General features: G+C 42.7%; 1 protein-coding gene across 7 annotated transcripts; it reads right to left on the reverse strand.

Annotated features, from left to right (window-relative positions):
• Positions 1–865: 865 nt before the first annotated feature.
• Positions 866–18,338, reverse strand: LOC109673970 (zinc finger protein 461-like). 7 transcript variants are annotated; one of them, XM_074058374.1, is made up of 5 exons: positions 18,193–18,286; positions 15,007–15,191; positions 11,537–11,663; positions 9,648–9,734; positions 866–1,942 (listed from the first exon to the last, which is right to left on the reverse strand). In XM_074058374.1, the coding sequence occupies exons 2-5, from the start codon at positions 15,076–15,078 to the stop codon at positions 1,269–1,271; spliced, it is 960 nt and encodes a 319-aa protein (XP_073914475.1). In that variant the 5' UTR covers positions 15,079–15,191; positions 18,193–18,286; the 3' UTR covers positions 866–1,268. The 7 variants fall into 7 exon arrangements, with proteins under 7 accessions (XP_073914475.1, XP_073914478.1, XP_073914476.1 ...); XM_074058377.1 differs by lacking the exon at positions 15,007–15,191 and adding an exon at positions 14,756–14,801 and having other exon boundaries at positions 18,193–18,278; XM_074058375.1 differs by lacking the exon at positions 18,193–18,286 and adding an exon at positions 15,282–17,499.
• Positions 18,339–25,917: the final 7,579 nt, after the last annotated feature.

The raw sequence follows: 25,917 nt of genomic DNA on the forward strand, positions 1-25,917 counted from the left end.
AAACAAATTATAATATATTTGACATTGGACAAGTTCTGATAGTAGAGTTCATTATAATAATAAAATTTGCACAGGGTTAAATCTTGTATGAATGTTCCAAAAATAGTAGTAAAGAAGATAATTATAAGGATGATACCTAATATTTACTGAAAAGTTTTTATTTGGTACTAGCTATTCCAAAAGATCTTTTTCTGAGTTAATTTAATCTTCACAATATCCTGATTACAAAGTTAAAAATCCATCATCTGAAGTACACAGTTCAAAGTACTTGGTAATAAAACACAGATGACAAATGGCAAAGCTACAAAAATGCTGAAATGGTTCATATTATAGGCACAAGCTTTTCTGCACTCAGAAAGTCAGCATGGTTATCCTCTATACACGTTACTGTCGTCAGTTATGACATAATCAAATCTAACAGCATTACTCTTCTTATTAATAATTTAATTTTAGGGGTCAGATGTGGTGGCATAATACTTTAATTCCAGCTACTAAGGAAACAGAGAACAGGAGGATGTGGTTCAAGGCCAGCATGGGCAAAAAGTTAGTGAGACTCCCATCTCAACAAAACAAGTCAGGCATGGTGAGGAACATGAGTAATACCAGCTACTCAAGAGGCATAGGTAGGAGGACCACAGTCTACAGCTGACCCAGACAAAAAATGAGAGGCCTTACCTGAAAAACAGCTATAGAGATGGGGCTGGGAGTACAGAGCAAGTGGGAGAGTGCTTGTCTACAAAGTGTGAGGGTCTTAGTTCAACCTCAGTACCACCCTCAAAATAACAATTTAATTTGCATTTTTCCCATAAAAATTCTGATACTAAATAAATTGTGAGTTATGAGACAAAAAAATGGACATAGGCGCTGGGTGTTCTTATAAATTGTTTTTATTCCCATAGTGAGCTGAAAGTCAAGGATTTCTCAGATTAGAAATACTGTAAATGATACACCCTCTAAGTATAGTATGAAAGTAAGTCTTCACACATACCTCACTTCCACAAGGCTTCTCCCTAGAACAGATTGTTTGAGGGACATATAAAAGTGTTTTCCACATTTTAGGTATTTCTAACACTTCAATATGTATTTGGTGGTGTCGAATAAGGACCGTTGAATAAAGGACACCTGTTAAATACACAGAGTTCTCACCTTGTGTGCATTCTCTGGTGCTTTTTCACCCGTGAGGGACGAGCAAAGTCCTTCCTGCACTCCTCACACTCATATGGCCTCTCACCTGTGTGAATTCGCTGGTGCTGAGGTGGGCACTCTGCCTAAAGCTCTTCCCACACTCCTGGCACTGGAAGGGTTTCTCTCCTGTGTGGATTCGCTCGTGCAGATTGAGAGTTGAACAATCCGTAAAGGACTTCCCACACTCTGTGCATTACCTGGTCTCTCACCAGTGTGGGATCGATTATGTCCAGTAAGGTAGGCATCCTTCCTAAATGTCCTCCCACATATCTCACATTCACGCAGTCTCTTTTTATTTGATATTGAGTAAGTTGGAAGTCATCAGCAAATTCTCGGTCACATCCCATAAATTCATGCCATTTCTTTCCAGCAAGACTTTTCTGGTGTTCCATCTGATTTGTGTAAAATATAAAGGCTGTATCACACATTTCATCAGGTTTGTCACTGTCATGAATTCGTACTTGTTGAGCAAGGCTTTGACACTTTTCTTGTTCATAGTGTTCTTTTCCAGTATTAACTATTTGATTTGGATCACAGGTTACAGGCTGAATGAATTCAGGGCCTGTCACATGCTGGAAATATTCCTTAGATTCCTGTTGTCTCTCAAAGAGTTCCTTGCATTTCCAATCATTTCTAAAACAAGATTCCTCAATGCAGCAACTTCTGACTCTTTCCATTGCTTTCCACTTTGATGATTCCTCTTCAGAAATGCCACTCTGTATCGATAACTCCTCAGTTTCATACTCACACAGCAAATCTGAAAGAAAATATATTTTCCTATTTTAGGAACAATGAAGCTTCTACATTAGAAACAAAACAATGCTCCTAGAAGTAAATGACTTAGATAACTTCTAAATATTTGCATTCACATAGGAAAGCAAGTGGTTGAACTGGCTATTATAACATCAGATAAAACACTTTCCAGTAATAACTACTGCCAAAGGAAATTTTATCATACTGATAAAAGGGTCAATTCATCCAGAAGAGTTATTATAATAACATAGCCTCAAAATATATGAAGCAAAATTGAAAAAATACAGCAAGAAACAAGAATAGTTGGAGATTTTTACTACCATTTCTCAATAACTTCTAGAACCAGACCCCTCAGTCAAAACAAATCAATGAAGGACTAAAGAATGTATATAATACCATCCACCACCTTTAACTAAGTGATTTTTATAAAACACACATCAAAAATTGCAGAATGAATGTTCTGCTCAAGTATGCATACACATTCAAAATAGAACATACACTGAACCTTAAACAAGAATTTACACACTAAAAAGGATCAAAGCAGAATGTGTTCTTTGATCACAATGGAACTAAATCTGTAACCATTAAAATATCTAGAAAAACCTCCCAATATTTGAAAATAACCAATACATAGGAAATTTACCAAAATGTGTCTTATGTAGCTAAGATAGTCCTGAAAGTGAAACCTATAGCTTCAAATGTTTAATTACAACAGGGCATAAAATAAATTACCCAAGGTTCTACTGTAAGATAATAGAAAAAGAACAAAATAACTTGCAATAGAAGCAAAGAAATAAGAATAAGAAACCAATGAATTATAAAACTGACAAAACTAGTAGAGATGATTAATAGAGCCAAAAACTGGTTCACTGGAAATATCTGTAAGCTTGATAAACCCCTCAACCAAACAGACCAAGAAAAAATACAAGAAAAACCCAAATATTGAGAGCTGGCAGAGTGGCTCAAGTGGTAGAGTGCCAGCATAGCAAGTGTGAGGCCCTGAATTCAAGCCCCAGTACCAAAAGAAAAAACAAAGAAAGAAAAACCCAAATATGAAAAATAAATGAGGATTCCTAATTATAAATCCTACATGAACTAAATAATTAACAATAAATAATTTCAAAAATATTATGAACTATTACATGCCCATAAATGCAACAAATTAAAGGGGCATAAACTACGAAAGATCATTTAAGAAAAAAAAAGTTGCCTGTGTATCATCACAATAATTGAGTTTATATTAAAAACAACTGCCTAAGAACAAAAGTAGTCCAAAATGACTTTACTGGTAAATTTTACCACATAAGAAAGAAGTAATACCAGTTTTACACAAAATCTTTTGGAATACAGCAATGGCTCCTAACTCATTGCAGGAGCCCAACATTATACTGCTGTAACATTTTTTTAAAAAGATATTAGAAAATTTTAAGTTTTCCTTATGAATACGAGTGAAAAATCCTTTCTAGGCAATTGGCACTAGTGGAGTGGCTCAACACAAGAGGTAGAGTGGCTGCTTATAAAGCAAAAGACCTTGAGTTCAAACCTCAGCACCACAAAAAAAACTTCTAGCCAAGAGAATCCAGTTATGTAAAGTACATAATATAACATAAGCTTGTGGAGTTTACCCCATAAATATAAGTTGGTTTAACATCTGAATATAAATTAATGTAACTCAACATATTAACATATTTTAAAATGAAAATAACATGGTCACTTTGTGGCAGGAAGGCAGAGAGGGAGAAGGGAGATAATAAATGATAATGAGAGTTCATGAGTGCTACAGTGAAACAACAACAACAACAAAAACGGAGTTGGGGAATGTTACCTGGAGACCAGAGAAGGGTCACCTCGTACCAGAGGTTAGAGTGGCCAATGAAATAGCATGAGATTATGTATGGGACAAGCTGTACCCCCACCCCATTTCTGTAACCTGCTCTAAAGGGTATATAAGGAAAGCCCCCTTTGTTCTTGGGGCTCAGCCTTTGGACTCCAGTCCACTGAGTCACTGCAGCTTGCTTAATAAACTTGGTTCCCAAAAGCTTTGGTGCCCTCTCAGTCTCTGTCTAAACCCTCCTGCAACATTTCTGGAGGATCCCTGCCAGGGATTTTGAGGGTGGTGTTTTCACTTCTTTGTTGTACCAGGTGCCAATAGACCATATTTACTGGTGAGGAGGGAGCCTCTCTCCCAGAAAGCCAAGGAGACGAGTTCCAGTTGCACAAAGGAACCTGGAAAGGCTCAAGAATCAACCTGGGACTCCTACTCGTCAGACTGGTAAGAACCTGGGTTCAAATTCAGGCCTACCTCAGGAGGCAGAAGGGGATTCTGATCAACTCCCAAAGACACCATAGTAACCATCTTTTGGGGTGAAACCGTGTCTTTCAGGTTCAGGGAGCAGGGTGGAAGTACTGTGCTGTGTGAGAGTGTGTGAAAATGTGAGCCCGAGACGTAGCCTGGTTACGAAGTGAGTGTGGAGTCCTGATCCACAGGTCCATGGCAAACTCATATGGTCTAGGGTGAGCCCTAACAGGGCCTCTGGTCTGGGGCTTATACAGACTCACTACAGCCAAGAGATGCCTAAATCCCCACAAGGGGAGGGGCTGGAGACAGACAAAGTTGAGTGGTGTTGTTTTCCTCTGTGCATGAGGAGGACCCCTTACCTCCTCTCCACAGCCCTCATCCCTTCCATCTTTGTCTCTGTTTTGACGTCTGGTGAATAGGAGGAATGGGAGGAGGTCAGAGTAAGAACAGTCACTAGAGTGAATGCTTAAGAACTGTAAGAGGGGATTTAATGGAGATTATGGGGTCAAGCTGACTCCTGACAAGCTTAAGACCTTCTGTAAAATAGACTGGCCTACTTTTGGTGCAGGATGGCCCTCAGAGGGGTCATTATATAAGGCCATAGTCAATAGAGTTTTTAAAGTGGTTGTAGGGGAGCCTGGAACACTCAGATGGTTCCTTATATTGACTGCTGGCAGGATGCAGTCCTCAGTCGGCCCACATGGATCATGTCCCACCTAGAGAAAGCAGGTAGGGTTATGTTGGCCAGGGCAGCAACTTCCAAGTGCAGGGAAAATGTAAAAAGCCAGAGAAACCCATATTAGTGGGAGACCCCAAGGAGTGTCTGCCCCCCATGTGCAACTGTACAGATTAGAGAGTTTCTAGGAGCTGCAGGTTTCTGCCAGATCTGGATCCCCAATTACTCTCTCTCGGCATAACCCCTTTATGAAGCCACAAAGGGGTGAGAGTGGGAAACCATGGTATGGGGTGAGGAGCAAGAAAAGGCCTTTAAAGAAATTAAAATGGCACTCACAAATGCCTCTGCTCTGGGCTTGCCAGATGTAGTGAAGCCCTTATTCTTATATGAACATGAAAGACTGGGGACAGCTGTAAGAGTTCTGACCCAGCTGCTAGGTTCCTCGTACTACCTGGCGGCCTATTTATCAAAGCAACTTGTTATAGTTTCCTGAGGCTGGTCGCCCTGCCTGAGCACCCTGGCGGCCACTGCTGCCTTGATGGCTGAAGCAGACAAACTTACTTTGGGACAAGAACTCACAGTCTGTGTTCCCCACTCTGTTTTGACTCTCATAAAACATTAAAAAATTATTGGCTAATAAACTCCCAAATGGTCAAATATCAAAACATGTTATGTGAAAACACACATGTCCAGCTAGAAGTTGTTAAGACTGTAAACCCAGCCACCCTATTATTCAGGCCCACCCGAGCATGACTGTTTAGAGGTTATGGATAAGGTGTTTTCCAGCCAGAAAGACTTGACCAACCAGCCCATTAGTCATCCAGATGTTCAGTATTTCACGGATGGCAGCAGCTTTGTCTGGGATGGCACACATTTTGCTGGATACACAGTAGTCACTCTGGACACTGTCACAGAAGCATGACCACTGCCAGTCAGGACCTCTAACTTGGGAGAAAAAGTGTTAAATATGGACAAAAATTCTAAAATTACTAGAAGCTGTATGGGCTCCTAAGTGAGTAGCAATCATGCACTGCCAAGGGTACCAGAAGGGGGAGACAACAGCTGTTTGGGGAAATCAAAAGGCCAATAGGGAAGCCAAGCAAGCAGCCCTCACAGGAGGACAAACCTCAGCCTCACTGATAGCTGCATTGTTTTCGTGCCCCTTATCTGAATGGGACCCATGGTATACTTCACAAGAACAGACTTGGTCTGCGACTGAAGGGAAACTTTCTACCAGACAGATGGTGTAAGTTTACTGATGGCCACATTGCCATACCTGAGTCACTGGCTCTCACATTTGTCCACAGTTCCATGAAGGAACTCACTCAGGGCAGACAGTTCTCGAGACCACCTTGGCCCAGCATTTTTATGTCCCCAAGCTCTCCAGCATAAGTAAGACTGTATGTGAGAGGTGCAGTCTGTGTGCCAGGAAAAATCCCCAACAAGGGCCAAGATATAAATACTTGCTGGTGTTTGTCTGAACCTTCTCAGGATGGATGGAAGCCTTCCCCACTCAGATTGAGAAAGCCCAAGAAGTGGCCAGGTGCCTGTTAAAGAAAATCATCCCTCAATTCAAAATACCTGTATCTACTGGGTCAAACAATGGGCCGGCCTTTGTAGCTGAGGTGGTACAGTTGATGGCTAAGAGATTAGGAATAACTCAAAAGCTACACATGGCCTACTGCCCCCAAAGCTTAGGGAAAATAAAACGTATAAACAGGACTCAAAAATTGCAATTTAAAAAACTATGCCAGGAGACCTACCTACAACAGGATTAATTACTGCCCATAATCTTGCTCAGAATTAGGTCTAGCCCCACCAAATGGACAATGAAATTCTTTTTGGGCATTCACTCCCTTTAGTCAAGGGCCTGTAAGGGGACCTTACGAAAATAGGTGCCCTCACCCTGAGAAAACAGATACAGGCCCTTGGGTTGACTCTCAAAAATCAATGATTAAGTAAGAGAGAGACTCCCTGTTAACCTGACAACTCCCACATACTCTTATAAACCAGGGGATGCAGTTTGGGTAAAGAAATTAAAAGTTCAATAGCTAAAGCCCCATTGGAGAGGCCCTTTTGTTGTTGTTTTGTCCACCCCAACCTCAGTTAAAGTAGCAGAGATTGTTCCCTGGATCCACCACAGATGAGTGAAGCCAGCTTCCCTCGAACAGGAGTGCATCCCTAACCCAGCCTCACTGTACAAGATCACCCTTCAGAACGCTAGAGCCCTTCCCTGACAGGACCCTACTTCCCAGGAGACAACAGGAGAACACGGACGACGAGACATCAGCCCTGCTCTAGTCACTCAAGAAGTGGACTAGTCTTTGCACAGCGGAAGCTTGAGGAGTTCCCATATCACCTTTGAGGATAAGTCTGTTCCATATATTCTTCTTGCTAATTTTGGTCAGTTCTGTACCTGGGGACCCCCAGGCTTTGGACTGTGACTCATGTATTCCTGTGCAGGCACCATTGTTGGGTCATGCACCCATACCCATACCACCTACTCAGTGTGCTTCCATGATGGTCAGTGTATCTGTTTTAACCCCATCTATCACCCGCAGGAGCAATGGCTAGAGTTCTAAAAGCTTCACCAGCACTGGGAAGATCACTAACCGAGTTAAGCACCCAGGTTAGTGACCCCAACAAACCGTGTCTATATACTTGGATGTGTGTGCAGCAATAGCTGAAAACACCGGGCCCTGGGGCAACTGTAGGGGCTAACCTGGGAAAGACCTATGTTAAATGACAAGTATATATGCCCAAAAGATGACAGTGGGACATGGTTGAGCATACTATGAACAACTCTACTGCCCTTATTAGGGTTGTGAAAGATGGACAACTTGCCTTAAAGGGGTAGGGGGGTCCAAAAGAGCTGCCACTGTTTCAAAAAGGAGAAGCAATCCCCAACTGCACACTTGGAACTTGTAACTCTGCACATTTCACTATTTTCAACCTCAATGAAACAGGCTAAAAAGTTGGGAAAAAGTTTGACATTTTAATAAATGAAAAGGAAACAGACCTTGGTACTTGGCTAAATATAACTTCATGTTATGTTTGTCAGGAAATGGATATGGGAGACCATTGGCCAGGGGAGGCAAAGGAGCTAAACCCATAACAGCCCTTTAATGAAACCACTCTCCCTAGCCTTGGGGAGAGTGTTTGACTCCTAAAGACCTCTATTATGGGAATTACATCTCCTGTCTAAAAGGCCAGTTCTCCACCCCGGAGTGGGACTCGATCTGCTTGGGACAAAAATTTTACAATGATGCTACTCAGGAGAATCAGTGGTGGGGGGCTCCCAATCACACAGAGCCCCAACCCCACTGGCTGGCTAACTTCCCCAAGTTTACGATAGCCCAAAATAATCTCAATCTGAGTAACTGCTATTCACAGATTAATGATGAAAAAAAGGTAATTAAAGAGATTACCAATGAGATGAAAAAGCTGGCTCATGTCCCTGTGCAGACCTGGAAGGGACGGCATCCCAATGAGCTGTTTAGGGGCTGGTTCTCAACCCTAGGTGGGTTCAAGACCTTCATGGGACAATGCTCCTTGTCTTAGGAACGTGCCTGATGTTACCCTGCCTGACCCCCTGGTACTGCAGTCTTCCAGGACCATTCTAAAAGCCACTATGAAAAAACTACTCACATGACAACACTATAAAAATATAAATCCCTAGACCAAGATGATGCTCTTTGACCCGGAATTGGTCCAAGCATCAAAGGGAGGAATGTGGCAGGAAGGCAGGGAGGGGAAGAGAGATTAATGAGAGCTACAGTGAAACTAAGAAAAACCAGAGTTGGGGAATGTTACCTGGAGACCAGAGACGGGTCATCTCGCCCAGAGGTTAAAACAGCCAATGAGATAACACGTGATTATGTATGGGACAAGCTGTACCCCCATTTCTGTAACCTGCTCTAAATGGTATATAAGGAAAGCTCCCTTTGTTCTTGGGGCTCAGCCTTTGGACATAAGTCTGCTGAGTTGCTGTCAGTCTGCTTCATAAACTTCTTCCCACAATCTTTAGTGCCCTCTCAGTCTCTGAGCCCTCCTGCAACAACTTGGAAAAAGGCAAATATACTTTTGACAAAACCTAAAACAGAGTCACCATAAAAATTTGTACCAAACCAAGAATAGGGAGAACTTCCTTTTTCAAGTAAAGAACATCAGTTAAAACTCTTTAAGAAAAATTATTTTCAATAATGAAATATTGAAGGTTTTCTGTCTTAAATCAGAAGCAATTAGAGTAATCAATATGTTTATTACCTTAATTATGGTGAGAGTTTCACAGGCATACACACACATCAAAATCTATCACATCCTCTGGGCACTGGTGACTCACACCTGTAATCCTAGAGATCAGGAGGATTGCGGTTCAAAGCCAGCCCCAGGCAAATAGTTCAGGAGACCCTATCTCGAAGAAAACCATCACAAAAAAGGGCTGGTGGAATGGCTCAAGGTGTAGGCCCTGAGTTCAAGCCCGAGTACCACAAAAAGAAAATCTATCACAGTGTATACTTTCATACAGCTCATTACGTATCAATTGTGCCTCAAAATATCTAGTAAAAAAGTACTTTGATATTTTCCACATTTCTCAAACTATTTCCTCTAAGTCACTAGGGCTTTGTGGGAACTTTCTTTCCATGTAGTATTTCAGAGGAAGAACACCACTGCTCAGACTAATTTGGGCTTCTCTGAAACATACTCCAGTTGCTCAACAACACCCTTACTCACCTGGATACCATCCTGCTTCCCCAGCCATCCATGGCTCTTTGCCTTGTTCCAACAGAGAAATTACTGATGGCTTAGAAGTGGAAAGTCCTGCTCAAAGAAATAAAACATTAAACATATAAATGGTGTAGGATTAGTTTAACCTACCAATATAAATGGTATAGGATTAGTTTAACCTACCAATATAAATGGTGTAGGATTAGTTTAACCTACCAATATAAATGGTATAGGATTAGTTTAACCTACAACAAATTCCTGATCCTCAGAAGGATGATGGGAATAGAAAATGTCATTCAATAAACACAAGAGGAAGAAATTACTTCAGCAGGAATCATTGACCAAAGTATCATGAGAAAGTGTATTTGCAGAGTAGCAAAGTACTTCACCACAAACTATTCACCAGCTGTAAAAGCAGTGGCTTGACAATCCAGAAACCGAGAGCTCACTTTAACCAAAAGATCAAAGTTAGCATTACCACTAATAAGACATACATTCTTTATTTCCTGGTATGATGCACCGAAAAAGGCATCACTTCTATGTTATTCTTGTCAAAAATATATAACCTTAATCTAGTCATAAAAATATCTAAAAAACCCAAATCCAGGAATATTCTATGCAACAACAGGCCGGCATAGTTCAAAATGTCAAGGTCATGAGTAAGAAGGAAATTTGCAAGATGAGAGGGGGACCAAAGAGACATGACAACTAAATACACTACGGGATCCACAGCAGTACCGTTACACTAATTGTACTTGCACACTTAGTGGTAACAGAAGACAGCTGACAGGTGACACTGACAACTTGATAATATTGTATCAACATTCATTTCTGGTTTAGATAACTGTACAGCATTAGGTAAGTTGATAACATTAGGGGGAACTGGCTAAAAGGATATGAACACTTGCCATATAATAGTGTCAAGCGTTCTAATTCTTAAAATCACTTCAAAATAAAAAGGTTTTAAATGGGGGCTGGTGATGCAGCTCAGTGGTACAGCACTTACCTAGAATGTGCAAGGCAAAGGGCTGGCGGTGTGGCTCAAGTATAGAATGTGCAAGGCCCTGGGTTTATACCCAGCATCGCAAAAATAAAAAATGTTTTAAATGGAACTTAGAAAAACTTTTGGATAAAAGAATGATAAAGAGGTTTGAATACATTCACACTAAAATAATCTAAGAAGCACAAGGAATAAAAAGACCAGTGAGGGGAGAAGGTCCTATTGATGTTTAAATATACATGAGCTTATCTCTAGTTGTTCAGAGCCTGCCCAGCAAGCATGAGGCCCTGAGTTAAAACCCCAGTACTGCCAAAAAATTTTAAATAAATAAATAAAACAGGACTCAAGATACATCAATGGTTCTTCCTGTGCAATTCCTTCAACATTAAACATAAAACTCCTAGATTAAGCTTTCAAACACAAAAATACCAGGGTATAGGCCAGGAATGGTGGTTTATGCCTGTCACCCCAGCTATTCAAAAGGCAGAAGTAGGAGGATCATGGTCCAAGGCTAACCCAGGCAAAAGCAGGAGGACCTGAGCTCAATTCCTAGTACTGCCAAAAAATAAAATTTAAAATAGCAATACCAGGGTATGGATTTTCTTAAATTTTAGATGAACCATCAACCTCTACATCATACAGGTTGTGCATGTCCCTCCACCGCAAGCCATCTCCCTAAAATCCAAAAAGAGAAATCAACTACTTAAAGGGCCTGGGACCGGTGTAAAGTCTGTGAGGAATACAAAACACAAAGGTGCCTGGGAGTGGCATGCTTCTCCAACCAAACAAAACTCAAAACAATTTTTTGGAACAAGGAATAGAGATTTTGATATTTAATGGGCGAATTCCCAATGGAGAGAGTATTTTCTGAACTATAGGAAACTGACGGCCTTACCCAGTGATACGAAGTTGCTGAAGGTCTCCAACATCACATCTCTGTATAAGTCTCTCTGAGCAGGGCCCAGGCACACCCACTCTTCCTTACAGAAGTCTATAGCCACCATCCTGAACATCACCAACTCCTGAAAGGAAAACCAGCCATGTAATGTACATAATAGTAAAGGAACTATATTGCAGATGAATGTTAGGGGTATTACAAAAGGATTTTCCTGGAAGGTTTTCTACAATAAGCAATGTGTTGGACGTGGGATGTTCCAGCACAGCAGGGATAAATAAGGAAACTAACGCAGATACATTGTGAACAATGTGCTCCTATGACTGGGAAAGTTCTATTACATTGGGAAGCGGCATAAGGCAACTGGTCTTCATCAAACTGAATAAACACGCTAAACATCCTGTACCTCTGTGCAGTAATGGGTTGACTCAGTAGGCCTGGAGCGTTGAGCTCAAACCCTGCACATTCCAAAGAAAGAACTGGCCTTTGATTCCTAGGCAATAATCTCTGAGTCCTTGAATGTTCTGCCTGAGGACAATGTTCTTTATTCCTGAGAACTTGGATTGTATCAGTTTGACCTCAGGGGAGCTGGTGAGTGAGCAGTGAAGGTCAGCAGTAGGCATGGCATGTACCCTCCACAAAAACTCCAGACACCAAGGCTTGGTAAATTTCCCTGGCTGACCACACTTCACACATGTTGCCACATGTCATGGGTGGGAGAATTAAGCACATCTCCATGCATCTCCATTAGGATGGCACACCTAGAAGCTTGTGACTGGTTTATGCTGATCTTTGTCCCAGGTACTTTTCCCTTTCCTGATGTTAATCTTCATCCTTTCCAGGAATAAACCACAAGTGTGAGGATAACAGAGTCCTGCAAATCCAACCAGAGAATCACAGAGTCTACAGTGGTCTTGGGGATCCTCATCACAGGTGGCATCAGAAGTGAGATTTGTTAGAGTGATCCTGACTCACTGAAACATAACAAAAGCATCACTTTGAAAAAAGAAGTATGGCTAGGTGTGGTGGTACATGTCTGTAATCCCAGTAATCAAGAGGTGGTTGTAAAAGGGTCACAAGTTTGAGGTGATGCTACATCTAGGGCCAGACTCTCTTTCCCTTCCTTTATATTATTACTTTTAATGGTAGAAGGGATTGAACTTGCTAGGCAAACACTGTACCAACCAAGCCGCAACTCCCAGCCCCTCTTCCCCTCCTTTCAAATGCCAAGGGGAACTCTCCAGATGAAGCAGTGAGCAGCTCCATGGTTAAGACCCACAGAATGGCCTTTACGTGATTATACGTCCATGCTCTTACCCAGGTCATGGGGAGGACTGATTAAGGGGATCCTTATTACAGACACTCCATATAACTTTACTGCTGCAAAATCAAACAATGGTCTGAGACTTGACTCTGTGACTCTCATGAGTTTTACAGGAGCTAAGAAAATTCATGATTCAAAATAGAACGAGGAAAGAAAAAGGAGAAAGTCCAGAGACTCCTATCAGCAGTGTGCAAACCATTAAATAGTAACATTAAAAAAGTAGGCATTAATGAGGTCAAAAGAAATGTCTTATCAGCACTACCAGAGGTTGAGTGGGCGATCAGGAGCCTTTGCCAATTACCTAACAATGAAAAGCCCAAAACAAGTCTGTTCTATTCATCCTAATTTAAAGGAACTGAAAAAGGCTGAAAGACAAAGAAATCTAATCTTGCATCACTGGGGACAGTGGAGTGGCAAACTAATCAGGATGGGACCCAAGCTTGGAAATTTAGGCTATATGCACATATGTGAGTAATGGCCAGGTGTGGGAAAGAAACTTTTCTGTGACTTCTTGACATAGGGGCTCAAGGCACTGTGATTCCAAAATCTATTGATGAAGCCCTAACAGGCACTGTAGTTAGACTGGGAGGATACAAGAATGCTATGGTTGATGGGACTGAAGTGAAAGTTAGGATGAAACTTTATGTGAAGGGGGAGCATCTCCTTATTGCAGTGAACAGCTGGGAAGGACATCATGTCTGACTGGGGAATGCCATTCTCCGAGTGCCAGAAAACTAACGACAGGGAAGCTGGCTCTTCAGTAGTGGTCAGTGGACACTTTATGCAGGTTGTTAATTTGACTATGAGGTAGATACAAGAGATTATCACTTGAGCTAATAACATGTTAGAAACTGGAGTGCTGGTGGCCTGTCAAAAGGGGAGACAACTCATGGAAACTGATGGTAGGTCATCAAGACTCAAATAAAGTAGTCCACTTACAACATCAGTAATTCCTGCTACAGCTTCCACAATAGAAATAAAATAGCAAGTTAAGCTAGGTATAGTGGCTCAGGCCTAGTCCCAGCTACTCAGAAGGAGGAGATTGGGAGGATCATGGTTTGAGGCCAGTCTGAACAAAAAAAGTTAGTGAGACCCTATCTCAAACAATATAATGGGCATGGTCGTTCACATCTGTAATCCCAGTTATACCAGAGGTATAGGTAGGAGGATTGCAGTTTGAGGCCAGCACACAGAGGTATAGGTAGGAGGACTGCAGTTTAAGGCCAGCACAGACAAAATATGAGACTCTATCTGAAAAATAGCTAAAGCAAAGCCAGGTGCCAGTGGCTTATGCTTATAATCCTGGCTACTTGAAACTGAGATTGGGAGGATTGAGGTTCGAGGCCAGCCTAGGCAAATAGTTTATAAGACCCCTGTCTCCAAAATAACCCAGCAAAATGGACTGGAGGTGTGACTCAAATGATGTGCCTGTTTTGCAAGCACAAAGTCCTGTCCCACAAAAAAAAAAAAAAACCCAAAAAACAAAACAAAAAAACCCAGTCTCACAAAAAAAAAAAAAAAAAAAAAAAGCTAAAGCAAAAAGGGCTAGAGGTGTTGCTCAAGTGGTAGAGTGCTTGCTTGCATAGCAGGTGCAAAGCCCTGAGATCAAACCCTAGTACCACAAAATAAATAAATAAATAAATACACATGCTAAAGGGCACTATATTTAAAGGGCGAATATATTTTTTTCTTGCTCTCCATCTTGGAAAAGAGCCAACCCTAGTTTGCCTTCATGTGAGAAGATCCAATTTACATTTACTGTATTGCCAGAAAGTTATTAGCAGTTACTGTCATAACTTGGTTAGGAAAGAAAGGATGTGATGCAGGCTCTGAGTCTAACAATATATTACACTGATGATATAGTATCAAAAACTGAAGGATAAGAGAGGACTTACTTACTCAGCTGGAGAAGGCTCCACACAGAGATAGCATGGAGACTACCTAGGACATAACAGATGGATCCTAGTGAGAACAGACGCTTATTCATGGACTGAGCTTTTGATTGCTTAGAAATAAATGTAAATTCTTAAAATGCCATACAAAGACCTGAACAGAAGAATGGACAACTTTGACCCCTGTGCTACCTTTCTTCAGACCAAACAACTTTATACCTCCTGGTGCCCAGCAATGCGCAAAGAAAGCTCACATCAAACGGACATATACGCTGCGTTTCATCCTCAAAGTGGTTTGACAGTGAACTGGAAAAGGAATGATCCATGTGCTGACATAGTCAGGGGACTATGGCATGAAGGGGTGTCTTCCATGACTTCCTGAGTGTGTGCTGACACTGAAGACGGGGAAGCCAAGGGAGTGGTCCAATTAGATAGATTTCTGGAGGACAGGGGAAGAAGGTATCAGGAAGAACGCTGGTACAGCTGGCCAAATCTATCCCACATCCACCTCAACTTTCTTTTTTCCTACCTGGTAGAGTGGAAACTGTATCAGGGTCCGTGCAACCAGGGTTATGACTCCAAGTGACGAAAGCAGACATGATCCCTAACTATAACTTTACCTTTAAATCTTTATGCCAGAATTCCTAAGGTTCTGATGGGATGGGTTGCCCTGCAGACCATCTGGCAAAACCAGCTATGACAGTGAATGCAAATATGTTTCCTAGTGGTCGAGATGGCTCACAGGTTCTGCACCACATAACTTCAACCTATGTGTGAGTGTGACTGACAAATGATATTGCTACCAAGAATTTGGACAAGCACATTGGCTGAACTCAACTTCCAATAGTGGAAAAATCTGGGTAAAGACTAGTAACAGATGGAGAAGGAGGTATAGCAGCTAAGGGTAGAGGATTGACTAAATGAAGGAAATCCAATATTACACTGGGGCCTCGAGTGAAGCTCAGAGCAAGAGAATGACACTCTCTCTTAACACAATTACACCAGTCACCCAAAAGGAAGAAGCTTGTTTGCTGAGACCACCTGGTTCTGGAAGCCGATGTGGTCAAAGAGAATCATTTTGATTGTCCAACATGGTGATGAATCAGACCAACTGACAGTGGCTGAGATGAACTCTAGCTATGTACCAGCATCATTTTACTTTTATTTCTCAGGAGGCAGCTACTACAAAGGATGTTATTTGGGAAGGAACTTGGGATAACTACTGCGTACTGGGTGATCAGGGCACATGGTGTACAACTCTCGCTGACTGGTTTGCTCAGTAACCACACACCTGGATGACCAAAAGGTTAGAAATGCCTCTGGTTGTAATTGGGTCTGAATTCCACTGAAGGTATTAAATTATGCTATCTCTTCTATAGGAAGAAAAATTGCCAAGGGATTTATAGCCAATAAATGAAGTAAATGACCTACAGATTAAAAACTCCTATATTATTTGAATATCTAGTTCTTTTATTTATTTGCAAATATCTACCACAATTTTATATTTCATTTTTCCTGATCCACAAAAAAAACTCAGTGTACAATATTATCATAATAACTTATACAAATCAGGTATCTTTTATGTACCAATCTTTTTAAGGTATCAATTTAGTCATTATAACACATCTACAGGTAAGTGCTACTTACCTCCATCTCCAGATAAGGAAATTAAGATATAGAGAATTTAAATATATTTCTCAAGTACACAAACACTGAGAACACCACATGGCCTAGGAGAGGATTAAATGAAAAATGTGAAGCAGATTGTCTTTTATAGTCCATGAATGTTTATAAAATAAAGCAAAATCATCCTGGCAAATCTTAAACCAGACCTGGTTACTATTACAACGTGGAAAGCGCATTTCAGAAAAAAACAATCAAGAAAGAAGTTGAGGGGTGGTAGCAAATACAATGGAAGCACTTTATTGCACATATGAAATCTATTAAAATTGGTTAAAAGGAGCTGGCAAGTACAACCACTCTGGAAAAAAATTTGGAGGCTACTTAAAAAGCTAAACAATGATCCAGCAATACCACTCTTGGGGATATACCCAAAAGAATGTGACACAGGTTACTCCAGAGGCACCTGCACACCCATGTTTATTGCAGCACTATTCACAATAGCCAAGTTATAGAAACAGCCAAGATGCCCCACTACTGATGAGCGGATTAAGAAAATGTGGTATCTATACACAATGGAATTTTATGCAGCCATGAAGAAAAACAAAATGTTATCATTCGCAAGTAAATGGATGGAATTGGAGAACATCATTCTGGGTGAGGTTAGCCTGGCCCAAAAGACCAAAAATTGTATGTTCTCCCTCATATGCGGACTTTAGATCAAGGGTAAACACAACAAGGGGATTGTACTTTGAACACATGATAAAGCGAGAGCACACAAGGGAGATATGAGGATAGGTAAGACACCTAAAAAACTAGATAGCATTTGTTGCCCTCAACGCAGAGAAGCTAAAGCAGATACTTTAAAGCACCTGAGGCCAATAGGAGAAGGGGGACCAGGAACTAGAGAAAAGGTTAGATCAAAAAGAATTAACCTAGAAGGTAACACCCACGCACAGGAAATCAATGCGAGTCAATGCCCTGTATAGCTATCCTTATCTCAACCAGCAAAAACCCTTGGTCCTTCCTATTATTCCTTATACTCTCTTCTCAACAAAATTAGAGATAAGGGCAACATAGTTTCTGCCTGGTAGCGAGGGGGTGGGGTAGAGGAAGGGAACAGGCGGTAAGGGAGGGGGCGGGGGAAGGGGGGAGAAATGAACCAAACATTGTATGCACATATGAATAAAAAAAAACTTTAAAAAAGAAGGGTCACCTCGTCCCAGAAGTTAAAACAGCCAATGAGGTAACATGTGACCATGTATGGGACAAGCTGTACCCCCATTTCTGTAGCTTGCTCTAAATGGTATAGAAGGAGAGCCCCATTTGTTCTCGAGGCTCAACCTTGGGCTGCGAATCCGCTGAGCCGCCGGTCTGCTTAATAAACTTGCTTAAAGCTTTGGTGCCGTCTCTCCGTCTGAGCCCTCCCGCAACGTTTGTACACAGGAATCCCGTTTACGTTATTTAGCACAGCTATTACTCAGCTTCCCCCTCCCCACCTCCAGATTTTCGCGTAACCTGTCATTAAGGAAGATGACCCTTCTGCTTTCTCCCCACTTCACAGTGGAAGCGAAGCCCTGCGTCCCCTTCACCCAGGATCTTCTGATGGTCTCGCGCGTGGACTCGCCGCCTACAAACTCCACGCGGCTTTTCACTCATTCAGTCACACTCGCCAGCCATCCTGCGGATCTCTCTGTACACCTCCCACCGCATCCCAGCATCCGGGTGCGTCCCTTACAGCCAGCAGGCACGGCAGCGTCTAAGAAGCCCAGGCCTTAGCTCCCCACTCTCAAAAGCTTCGAGCCGGTGGGCTGACTCACCCCCACAAGTCAACCTAAATTGCGACTCCAACCGCGAAAGCTCTGCGATGACTGGGAGCCACCACCCTCCAGCCAGTTCCGGGGTGTGCCTGAGCTTTTAAACTAGACTGCATTTCCCAGAAGGCCGTGTGGCTCTAATGAAATGTCGCGAGAGCTTCGACTTCCGAGGGTGTGAGTTCCTGAGTAAGAGTGGCTTTCTCCGCGGAAGGGACACGTGGGTATGATTTGCAGTCCGAAAGTGGCGCCTCTCACTGGACAGGGGCTGGAGAAACGTCAGAGGTGTTTCAGGAGGATGCCCGGACGGAGCTCTCTGCCACAGAGATGAGGCAGGTGTTAACCACTCCACGAACGCTGGACTACATTTCCCGGAGACCTTGGCGGCCGGCGGCCCTCACGCGAGAGCTGGGCCGCATACTGTCCAGCGGTGAGGTCGTGGTGCTCCCAGAACCTGGTCTTCCAGGCCGAGGTGACCTGCACGATTGGAAGCGACTGAATGGGACCATGGTTCGATGTGTGTATTAGTACCTCTTCAGTCCACCTTGAGCGTCCATCTCTTAACCTGGAGCATATTTACAGTTAATGTAGCTGATAGATTTAAATGTGTCATTTTATTTTTGCCGGCACCAGGATTTGAATTCAGATCTTCGTGCTTATGAGGCAGGCTCTCTACCGCTTGACCCACTCCTGCGGCCCTTTTTCTTTTCTTTTCTTTTCAGTGATACTGGAGTTTGAACTCAAGGCCTCATGCTTGCTAGACAGGCACTCTATCACTTGAGACATTCCACCAGCTCCCCCTGCGGCCCTTTTTGCTCTGCTTATTTGGAGATACGGTCTTGCTTTGTGCTTGACAGTTCTTGACCTGAATCCTCCTATTTTAGGCTTCCTGCCCTACTTGATAGACGTGCCCCACCATGCCCACCCATTGGTTGAGATGGGGTCTCAGTGAACTTTTTGGCTTGGCTGCCTGGCCTGGAACTGAGATCCTCCCGATCTCAGCCTCCTAAGTAGCTAGGATTACAGGAGTGAGTCACCTGCACCTGGCTATATCTGTTTTATTTTTAAAAACCTCCCCGACAGTATTTTGTCAGTGTTTGTTTACACTTAGAACAGCATATGACTAAATGATGGTCAAAAAATTAAATGGTTATAGATTTTTACCAAAATGAAACAAAGCAGAACACTCAAAAGGAATATGAATTTTATTCAGTAATAACTACTACAGTAAGGAAGAGAATCCAAGGTAAATTCGGCTTAACTGAAAAGCCTCAAGCCAGAGACTTTTTAAAATACTAGATATATTAAAGGACAATCACTAAGGTTATGGAGGAGTGTCGTCTTTGTGACTAAGACATTCTCAAAAGTTAGGCTCTTCTCCTCCCATAGGAACTAAGGCTAACACAAGAGCTGTCTCCTTGAATGTCTGCATTTCAGAGATGGGTTCTGGGTACAAAGGTAGAGACAGTTCAGGATAGTGAATTTATATCTCAAGGGGCAGAGTAATGATTTATAATTGCAAGCTTTGTAAAGTAGCTAGGGGCTCAACAACCTAATGGCCTATCTTCATGTTTTGGCTGGAGAAAACAGTAAAATCTCATGATAACTTTAAGCTTTCTCAGGCAAGCACTTTAAGGGGCCTGAAGTCATTTGGTCAAGTCTCTTTTTATAGGCTTTTGGACAGAGTCATTTGTACCAACAGTTTTTGCAGTCCTTTTTTCATCATAAGACGAAATAGCAAAGTAATTTGTCTGGAAAAGGAAAAAATACTTGTGACATGAACTGATTTGTTTCAAAATAGGAACAATTTTTAGAGAGTCAGTTCTTGGTTGTGTGGAATTGTCCTGACATTGCAGGATGTTTAGCATCCCTGGTTCTTAGATAATAAATTCTATTAACACACTTGTCATTATAACAACCCAAAATTTGTTACCACACATTTCCAAATCTCTCCTAGAGAGGAACATAAGCTCCCATTCAGAATCACACAGCAACAAACACGAGTTACCAGGTCAGAAGAATTTATACAGAAATGTAATGCTAGAGAGATATAGTAACTTGATATTTCTAAGGATACCTACCTAAAAATAATTTCCATGCTGAAATCATTGCTTCCTTCCATGTACCCTTGGTTGGTGAGGGTCCTTGTTCTGACTGTAGATGGAAATCAAAGCAGTAAAGGTCAGAGAAGTTTTATTGGAGAGAAGAAAAAGGAAAGGCTGCATGTGGTCATGCAGTGGGACCTGGAAACCAGTGGTCTGCTGAGTCAGATTGGAAGTCGGATTTTATAGCTTTCTTTATTGCCCAAGGGCGGAGGTAACTCTCTGGTGCAAACAGATGTCTCTTGGGAAGAAGTGTCTCCCTGGCTAATTGACACCTTTTGGAAATATGTGGGCCTCTCACAGTCCGCCCTTCAAGTTCCCCCTCTCAATGATCGCCCTAACTGCTGTTAGGAATAAGGAAGACGAGGTCTATTTAGTGACTGATTCCTGCTGACAGGGAGTAACTAAGGAGCCCGCAGCATTGGAGCTGACCAGAAGAGGGGTTATCAAGGGGAACTGCAATAGTATGTCATTTTCATTTTTATCAGGGGCATCTGTAGTTTGATGGATTTTAGACAAGAGGAAACAAACTAGATGAGTAAGTTTAAAATGGAAGGCCCAAACACAAGAGAATAATGGCAACTATAGGGCCCAGAAAGGGTAGAGACCATGTCCTTTTAAATGATTGGGGATGCCAGGCACAGTAGAGATGGTATTTCATGTGTAGTTTCCTAGAGAGTCCCTGAGTTACTTTTGCCTTAAATGTAGGCCCGTTATCACTTTGAAGGCTTTTGGGTAGACCAAAGCGAGGGATTATTTTTGTGATTAGAACTCAGACCACCTCCCTAGCCTGTTCTGGATTGCAAGGAAAGGCCTCTACCCATCCAGTGAACATGTCTACCAATACTAACAATAGTTTGGGTTTTGGTACCCCTGGCATATGGGTAAAGTCTAATTGCCAGTCTTCCCCAGGATAGGACCCCTGCTTCTGTGCCCCTGGCATCTGGATTATTTTTTTGGCATTGTTTTACATCCCTGTACAACTTGTTGGAAAGTTTCCTTTGATTTAGTCCCACCAAACATTTTGTTGACCAAAACCAAAGTATTGTCTAAGCCCAAATGATGAAGTTGGTGGAGAGTCTTAAGAATTTTCCATTGGAGTGGCTCAGGGAGCCATAACTTTCCTCCAAGGGACACCCACAAGCCCTGGTGATCCAACTGGTACCTTTGGTCTGAGGCTTGTTTACTTTCCTCTAATCAATATTGTGGTCTCTCTGGGGGAAGAAGAGTCCCTTTCCAGAGGAGATGACCAGCTGTATATTCCTCCATGGCCGCCCGTATAGCTGCCTCATCAGCTGCTTTGTTTTGCTTTGCTATCTTATCTTTCCCTTGTTGGTGATCTCTACAATGAATCACTGAGGCCTCTTTAGGCAATAGAACAGCATCTAGGAGGGCTAGTATGTTGAATGTCTAGTGGGAGATCCTGTTGTAGTTAGCATTCCTCTTTCCTTCCGATGGCTGCATGAGCATGCAGGATCAGGAAGGCATACTTAGAGTCTGTATAGATGTTAACTCTGTTCTTTTGACAGTTTTAGGGCTTCTGTTAAGGGCCACTAATTCTCCCAATTGAGCACTTGTATCAGGAGGAAGAGGGCCTAATTTGAGGATGCTAAATTCTGTCATGACTGTAAACCCTGTATATCTGACACCATTTTTGACAAAGGAGCTGCCATCAGCATATAATTCTAGATCTGGGTTTTTTAAGGGCTGATCAGTCAAATTAGGTCAGGCAGCATAATTCTCCATAAGCACCTCCTCACATGAGTGTCTAGGATTTCCCTCTGCCTCTGGTAGAAGGGATGCAGGGTTTAGGCTCTGACAGGTCCTTAAATATGAGGCTGGGCCTCATGTATTTAAGTACACTGCTGTTGGACAGCCAAAATTCTCCTTTTGAGTTTAAAATTCCCCCTAGGTCGTGTGGGGTGTAAACTGTCAAGGACTGGTTTAGAACAAGTTTTTGAGCTTCAGGCACTAGAAGGCTAACTGCAGTGACTGCTCAAAGGCATCCTGGCCATCCCTTGGCTACCTGATCTAGTTCTTTACTTAAGTATCCCACTAGCTGCGAAGTGATGCCCATGAGTTAAATCACCACTCCCAGGACCAGTCCTCCCTTTTCATAGACATATAATTGAAATTTGTCCTGTACCAGGAGACCCAGGGCTGGAGATGTCATAAGGGTACTTTTTAACTGGTGAAATGTACTTTTTGACTTGTCATCAAAAATATAAGGCTGGGAATCCTTTTGTGCTTCCTTAAAGATCTGATAAAAGGGCCTAGCTAGGTCTGCATATCCCAGGATCCAAATTCTACAGTATCCTGTGACCCCCAAAAAGGCCCTCAATTGCTTTAGATTCTTAAATAGAGGAAACATCAGGATGGAGGGATCCTGTCTTCTCCTAGAGCCCGAATTTCTTTGTCAAGGACAAGACCTAAATATGTAACAGACTGACACAATTGGGCTTTGTTTTTTTAAAGAGATTTTATAATAACCTCTACTTGTTAGGAAGTTTAGTGAAGACTCAGTGGCTCACAAAATGACAGGCTTAGTTGGTCCACAGAGGAGGAGGTCATCTACATATTGTAGCAGAGTAGCTTATGGATATTGCCATTCTGCTAAGACTTGGGTTAGAGCCAACCCAAAGAGATGGGGGCTGTCTCTGAATCCCTGGGGGAGGACAGTCCAGGTGACCTGTCCAGCCTTTCATGTGGGGTCCTCAAAGGCAAAGATAGATTGACTTTTAGAGTGTAAAGGAATGCAAAAGCAGGCATCCTTTAAGTCCAGGACAGAGTAGTAAGCAGTACCCAGGGGTATTTGGGCTAAAAGCATACAGGAATTTGGAACTACAGGGTGGAGAGGCACTACTGCTTCATTGACCAGGCGGAGATCCTGGACTAACCTCCATTTGTTAGGTCCCTTTCTGACCCTGAGAATAGGAGTATTATATGAGCTGGAGCATTCTATTAGCAGCCCTGTCTCTTTAAGTCTTTTATTATGGGAATTAGCCCCTCCTTAACTTCCAGTCTTAAAAGATATTGTTTTTAATGGGGAAACAAAGAGGGGTCCTTGAGATGAATTAGGACTGGGACCACTGTTCATGCCCATCCCACAGTATGTCCATCTGTTCATACCATAGAGTCTACTTGCTCTTTTACCAGGGGCAAGCAAAAGTACTCCCCTGGGGGGTAAAAGGAGCTGCACCCCCAATTTAAATAGAAGGTCTCACTCTAGCAGAGGAATAGAGGTTTATGGGACAATTGAAAAGGAGTGACAGAAGTGGAAATCTCCCCAGGAGCAGGCTAGAGGCTGCGTGAAGTAATGCTCTAGGGGCTGGACTGATATCCCCCGAACAGTAATTTTCTTGGAGGATCTGGATCCAGAAGAGAAAGGAATAACTGAAATGCTGGCTCCAGTATCAATAAGGAGGCTGACCTTGTGCTTTTCAATATTAAGTATTGCCCAGGGCTCCTCTGGTTTTTTGGTGGTCACAGGGGCCTGGATGGGAGGCTCTGGGACCCATCATTGGGTGGGAGACTCTGGCCTCGGTTCCCTTGGGAACCAAGGACAGCGTGCCTTCCAATGATTTTCTCAGTAGATGGGGCAGGGTCCCGGAGGTGGCTTCCTCTGGGGGCACTATGTCCATGGGTTTGGACTGTGCCCCAGGGGAACCTCTCAGAGTGCTATGATCAGAGCCTTCTGCCATTTATCCTTTATCTTTTTATTTTTGTCCTTTTTTTTTTTAAGTCGCTATTATAGTATACAGATGTGGCTACATGGACCAATTGGTCCAGATCTCTGCTCCCTTTAGCCACCAGCTTTTGAAGCTTTTAACAAGTATCTGGGGCTGACTGTGTTAGAAATTTATCTTTTAAGATGATTTTCTCCTTCTGTGACTCTGGTGCAATGTTGGTATGTTTTTGTAAGGCATCTTTAAGTCTCTGTAGGAAAGCTACTGGGATTTCTAAGAGTTCTGGCTGTACAGCTGTGATTTGGGAGTAATTAAGGGTTTTTATCTTGGCTCTCCTTAGACCCTCAAAAATGTCATGGATGAGTGGCTATGGGTCTATTCATCCTTGTCATTTTCAGGATCCCTTAGGATCATATCTAGGCACTGTCTGATCTCCTGTGGGAATTGGGAATTGGGATTCCCTTTTAGGTATTCAGTGTCTCTATCTTTCTTCCCCTCCCCTGCCTCCTCCTCCAATGCCCCTGTGGGCCACATTTGTCTAAGTGATAATCATCTCCAGATGCAGCTGCCTGATCTAGTACCCGCTGTTTCTCCAGAGAAGTGAGAGTCTGCGATAACAATATCATTACATCCTTTTAGTTCAGTTCAAAGTTTTGGCTGACTTCTCTGAATGTCTGGATGTACTGATCCAGGTTTTTGTGTAACTTCTAAATCCTCTTTTATTTCTTTAAGCTCACTTAATCTAAAAGGAACATGAGCCCTATCCCCTTCAGGAATTAACTGGAGGGGGTAGTAGAGTCCTGTGGGATGATGTTGGGGGTGAGAGGTAGCAGGGTAAGGCAGTAGAGGGGGAGCTGATGGGGCATTGACCAGTTTCCTCAGGGTGGGATGTATCCTGTGTGGTTTCCCTGGAGATTTGATTTTTGTCACAGGGGAGGCCCCCTTTGACATTGTTGGGGGTCCTTGGGCATCAGATGGTTTTTTTGGGTTCTGGTTCCACAAGGGATACTGAAGGCTTTTTGCAAAGGGTCACTATGGTATCTAGCCTGTATTTGTTTAGCCATTCTGGGTGGTCTCTTTGGAAAAAGAAAAGTTGAACTTTTCCTCTTTCTACAGAATATATCTAATTGAAGAATGGTATTATAATTAAGGCTCCCTCTTTCTGGTCATTTTCCCCCATCTCCCAGAGGATATTGTGGCCAGGCCTGGGTTCAGTAAAACTTGAGTCACTTCCATTGAAGACTTTCTGGATCAAGATCTTTCAGTGTTTTAGTAAGCAGGCAAGGGGGGTACTTCCAGGATCCTGGAAGCTTGCTTCCCCATCTAAAAAGGGAAGCAAGGGAAAACTGATCGCCTTAAGAGTAGTTTTCTCCTTTTACCCAAGCGTCCCCAGGTGAGGAGATCCTCTACATGGGAGGTGTGTCCCTCTCTCCCATGCTCTCCCGCCACTGCCACCTGTGCCTAAGGTCATGAGGAAGACATTTAGGTATATCCAGCTGCAGCCACCTGGCCAGAGTGACCATGATCAATTTTTTTGCCTGTTCATTTTGCCTGTTTACCTTGTGACCCAGGTGCATTGGTTTGGGTTTTGTTTTTTTGCTGTGGGAAGGGACAAAACGGAGAAGACTGTTGAAGTCTCTATCTCCTTAGGTAGTTTCTCAGGTAAAATACTCTTTTTTTCCTCTGAGGGCAGACTACAGGAACCTGCTTAACCAGATCAACCAGAGGCCTAACAAAAACAGTTAAGCCCAAGTTAGAGAGTAGCTCTTTTTGGTGTACTCAATTGAAATGGGGGCTGCAGAAGGGACATGCAAGCTCCCGAGGACATAAACTAAGGATCAGGTTTTGAACAGGGTGGATGCGGTGTACTCAGTTGAAATGGGAGCTTGATCTGGAGGGGGTTCATCCTCCCAGCGATTGGGGGTGAGGGCCTTGGATCCACA

This window comes from Castor canadensis, chromosome 16 (genome assembly GCF_047511655.1).
Source record: "Castor canadensis chromosome 16, mCasCan1.hap1v2, whole genome shotgun sequence".
In the NCBI taxonomy this organism is placed as follows: domain Eukaryota; kingdom Metazoa; phylum Chordata; class Mammalia; order Rodentia; family Castoridae; genus Castor; species Castor canadensis.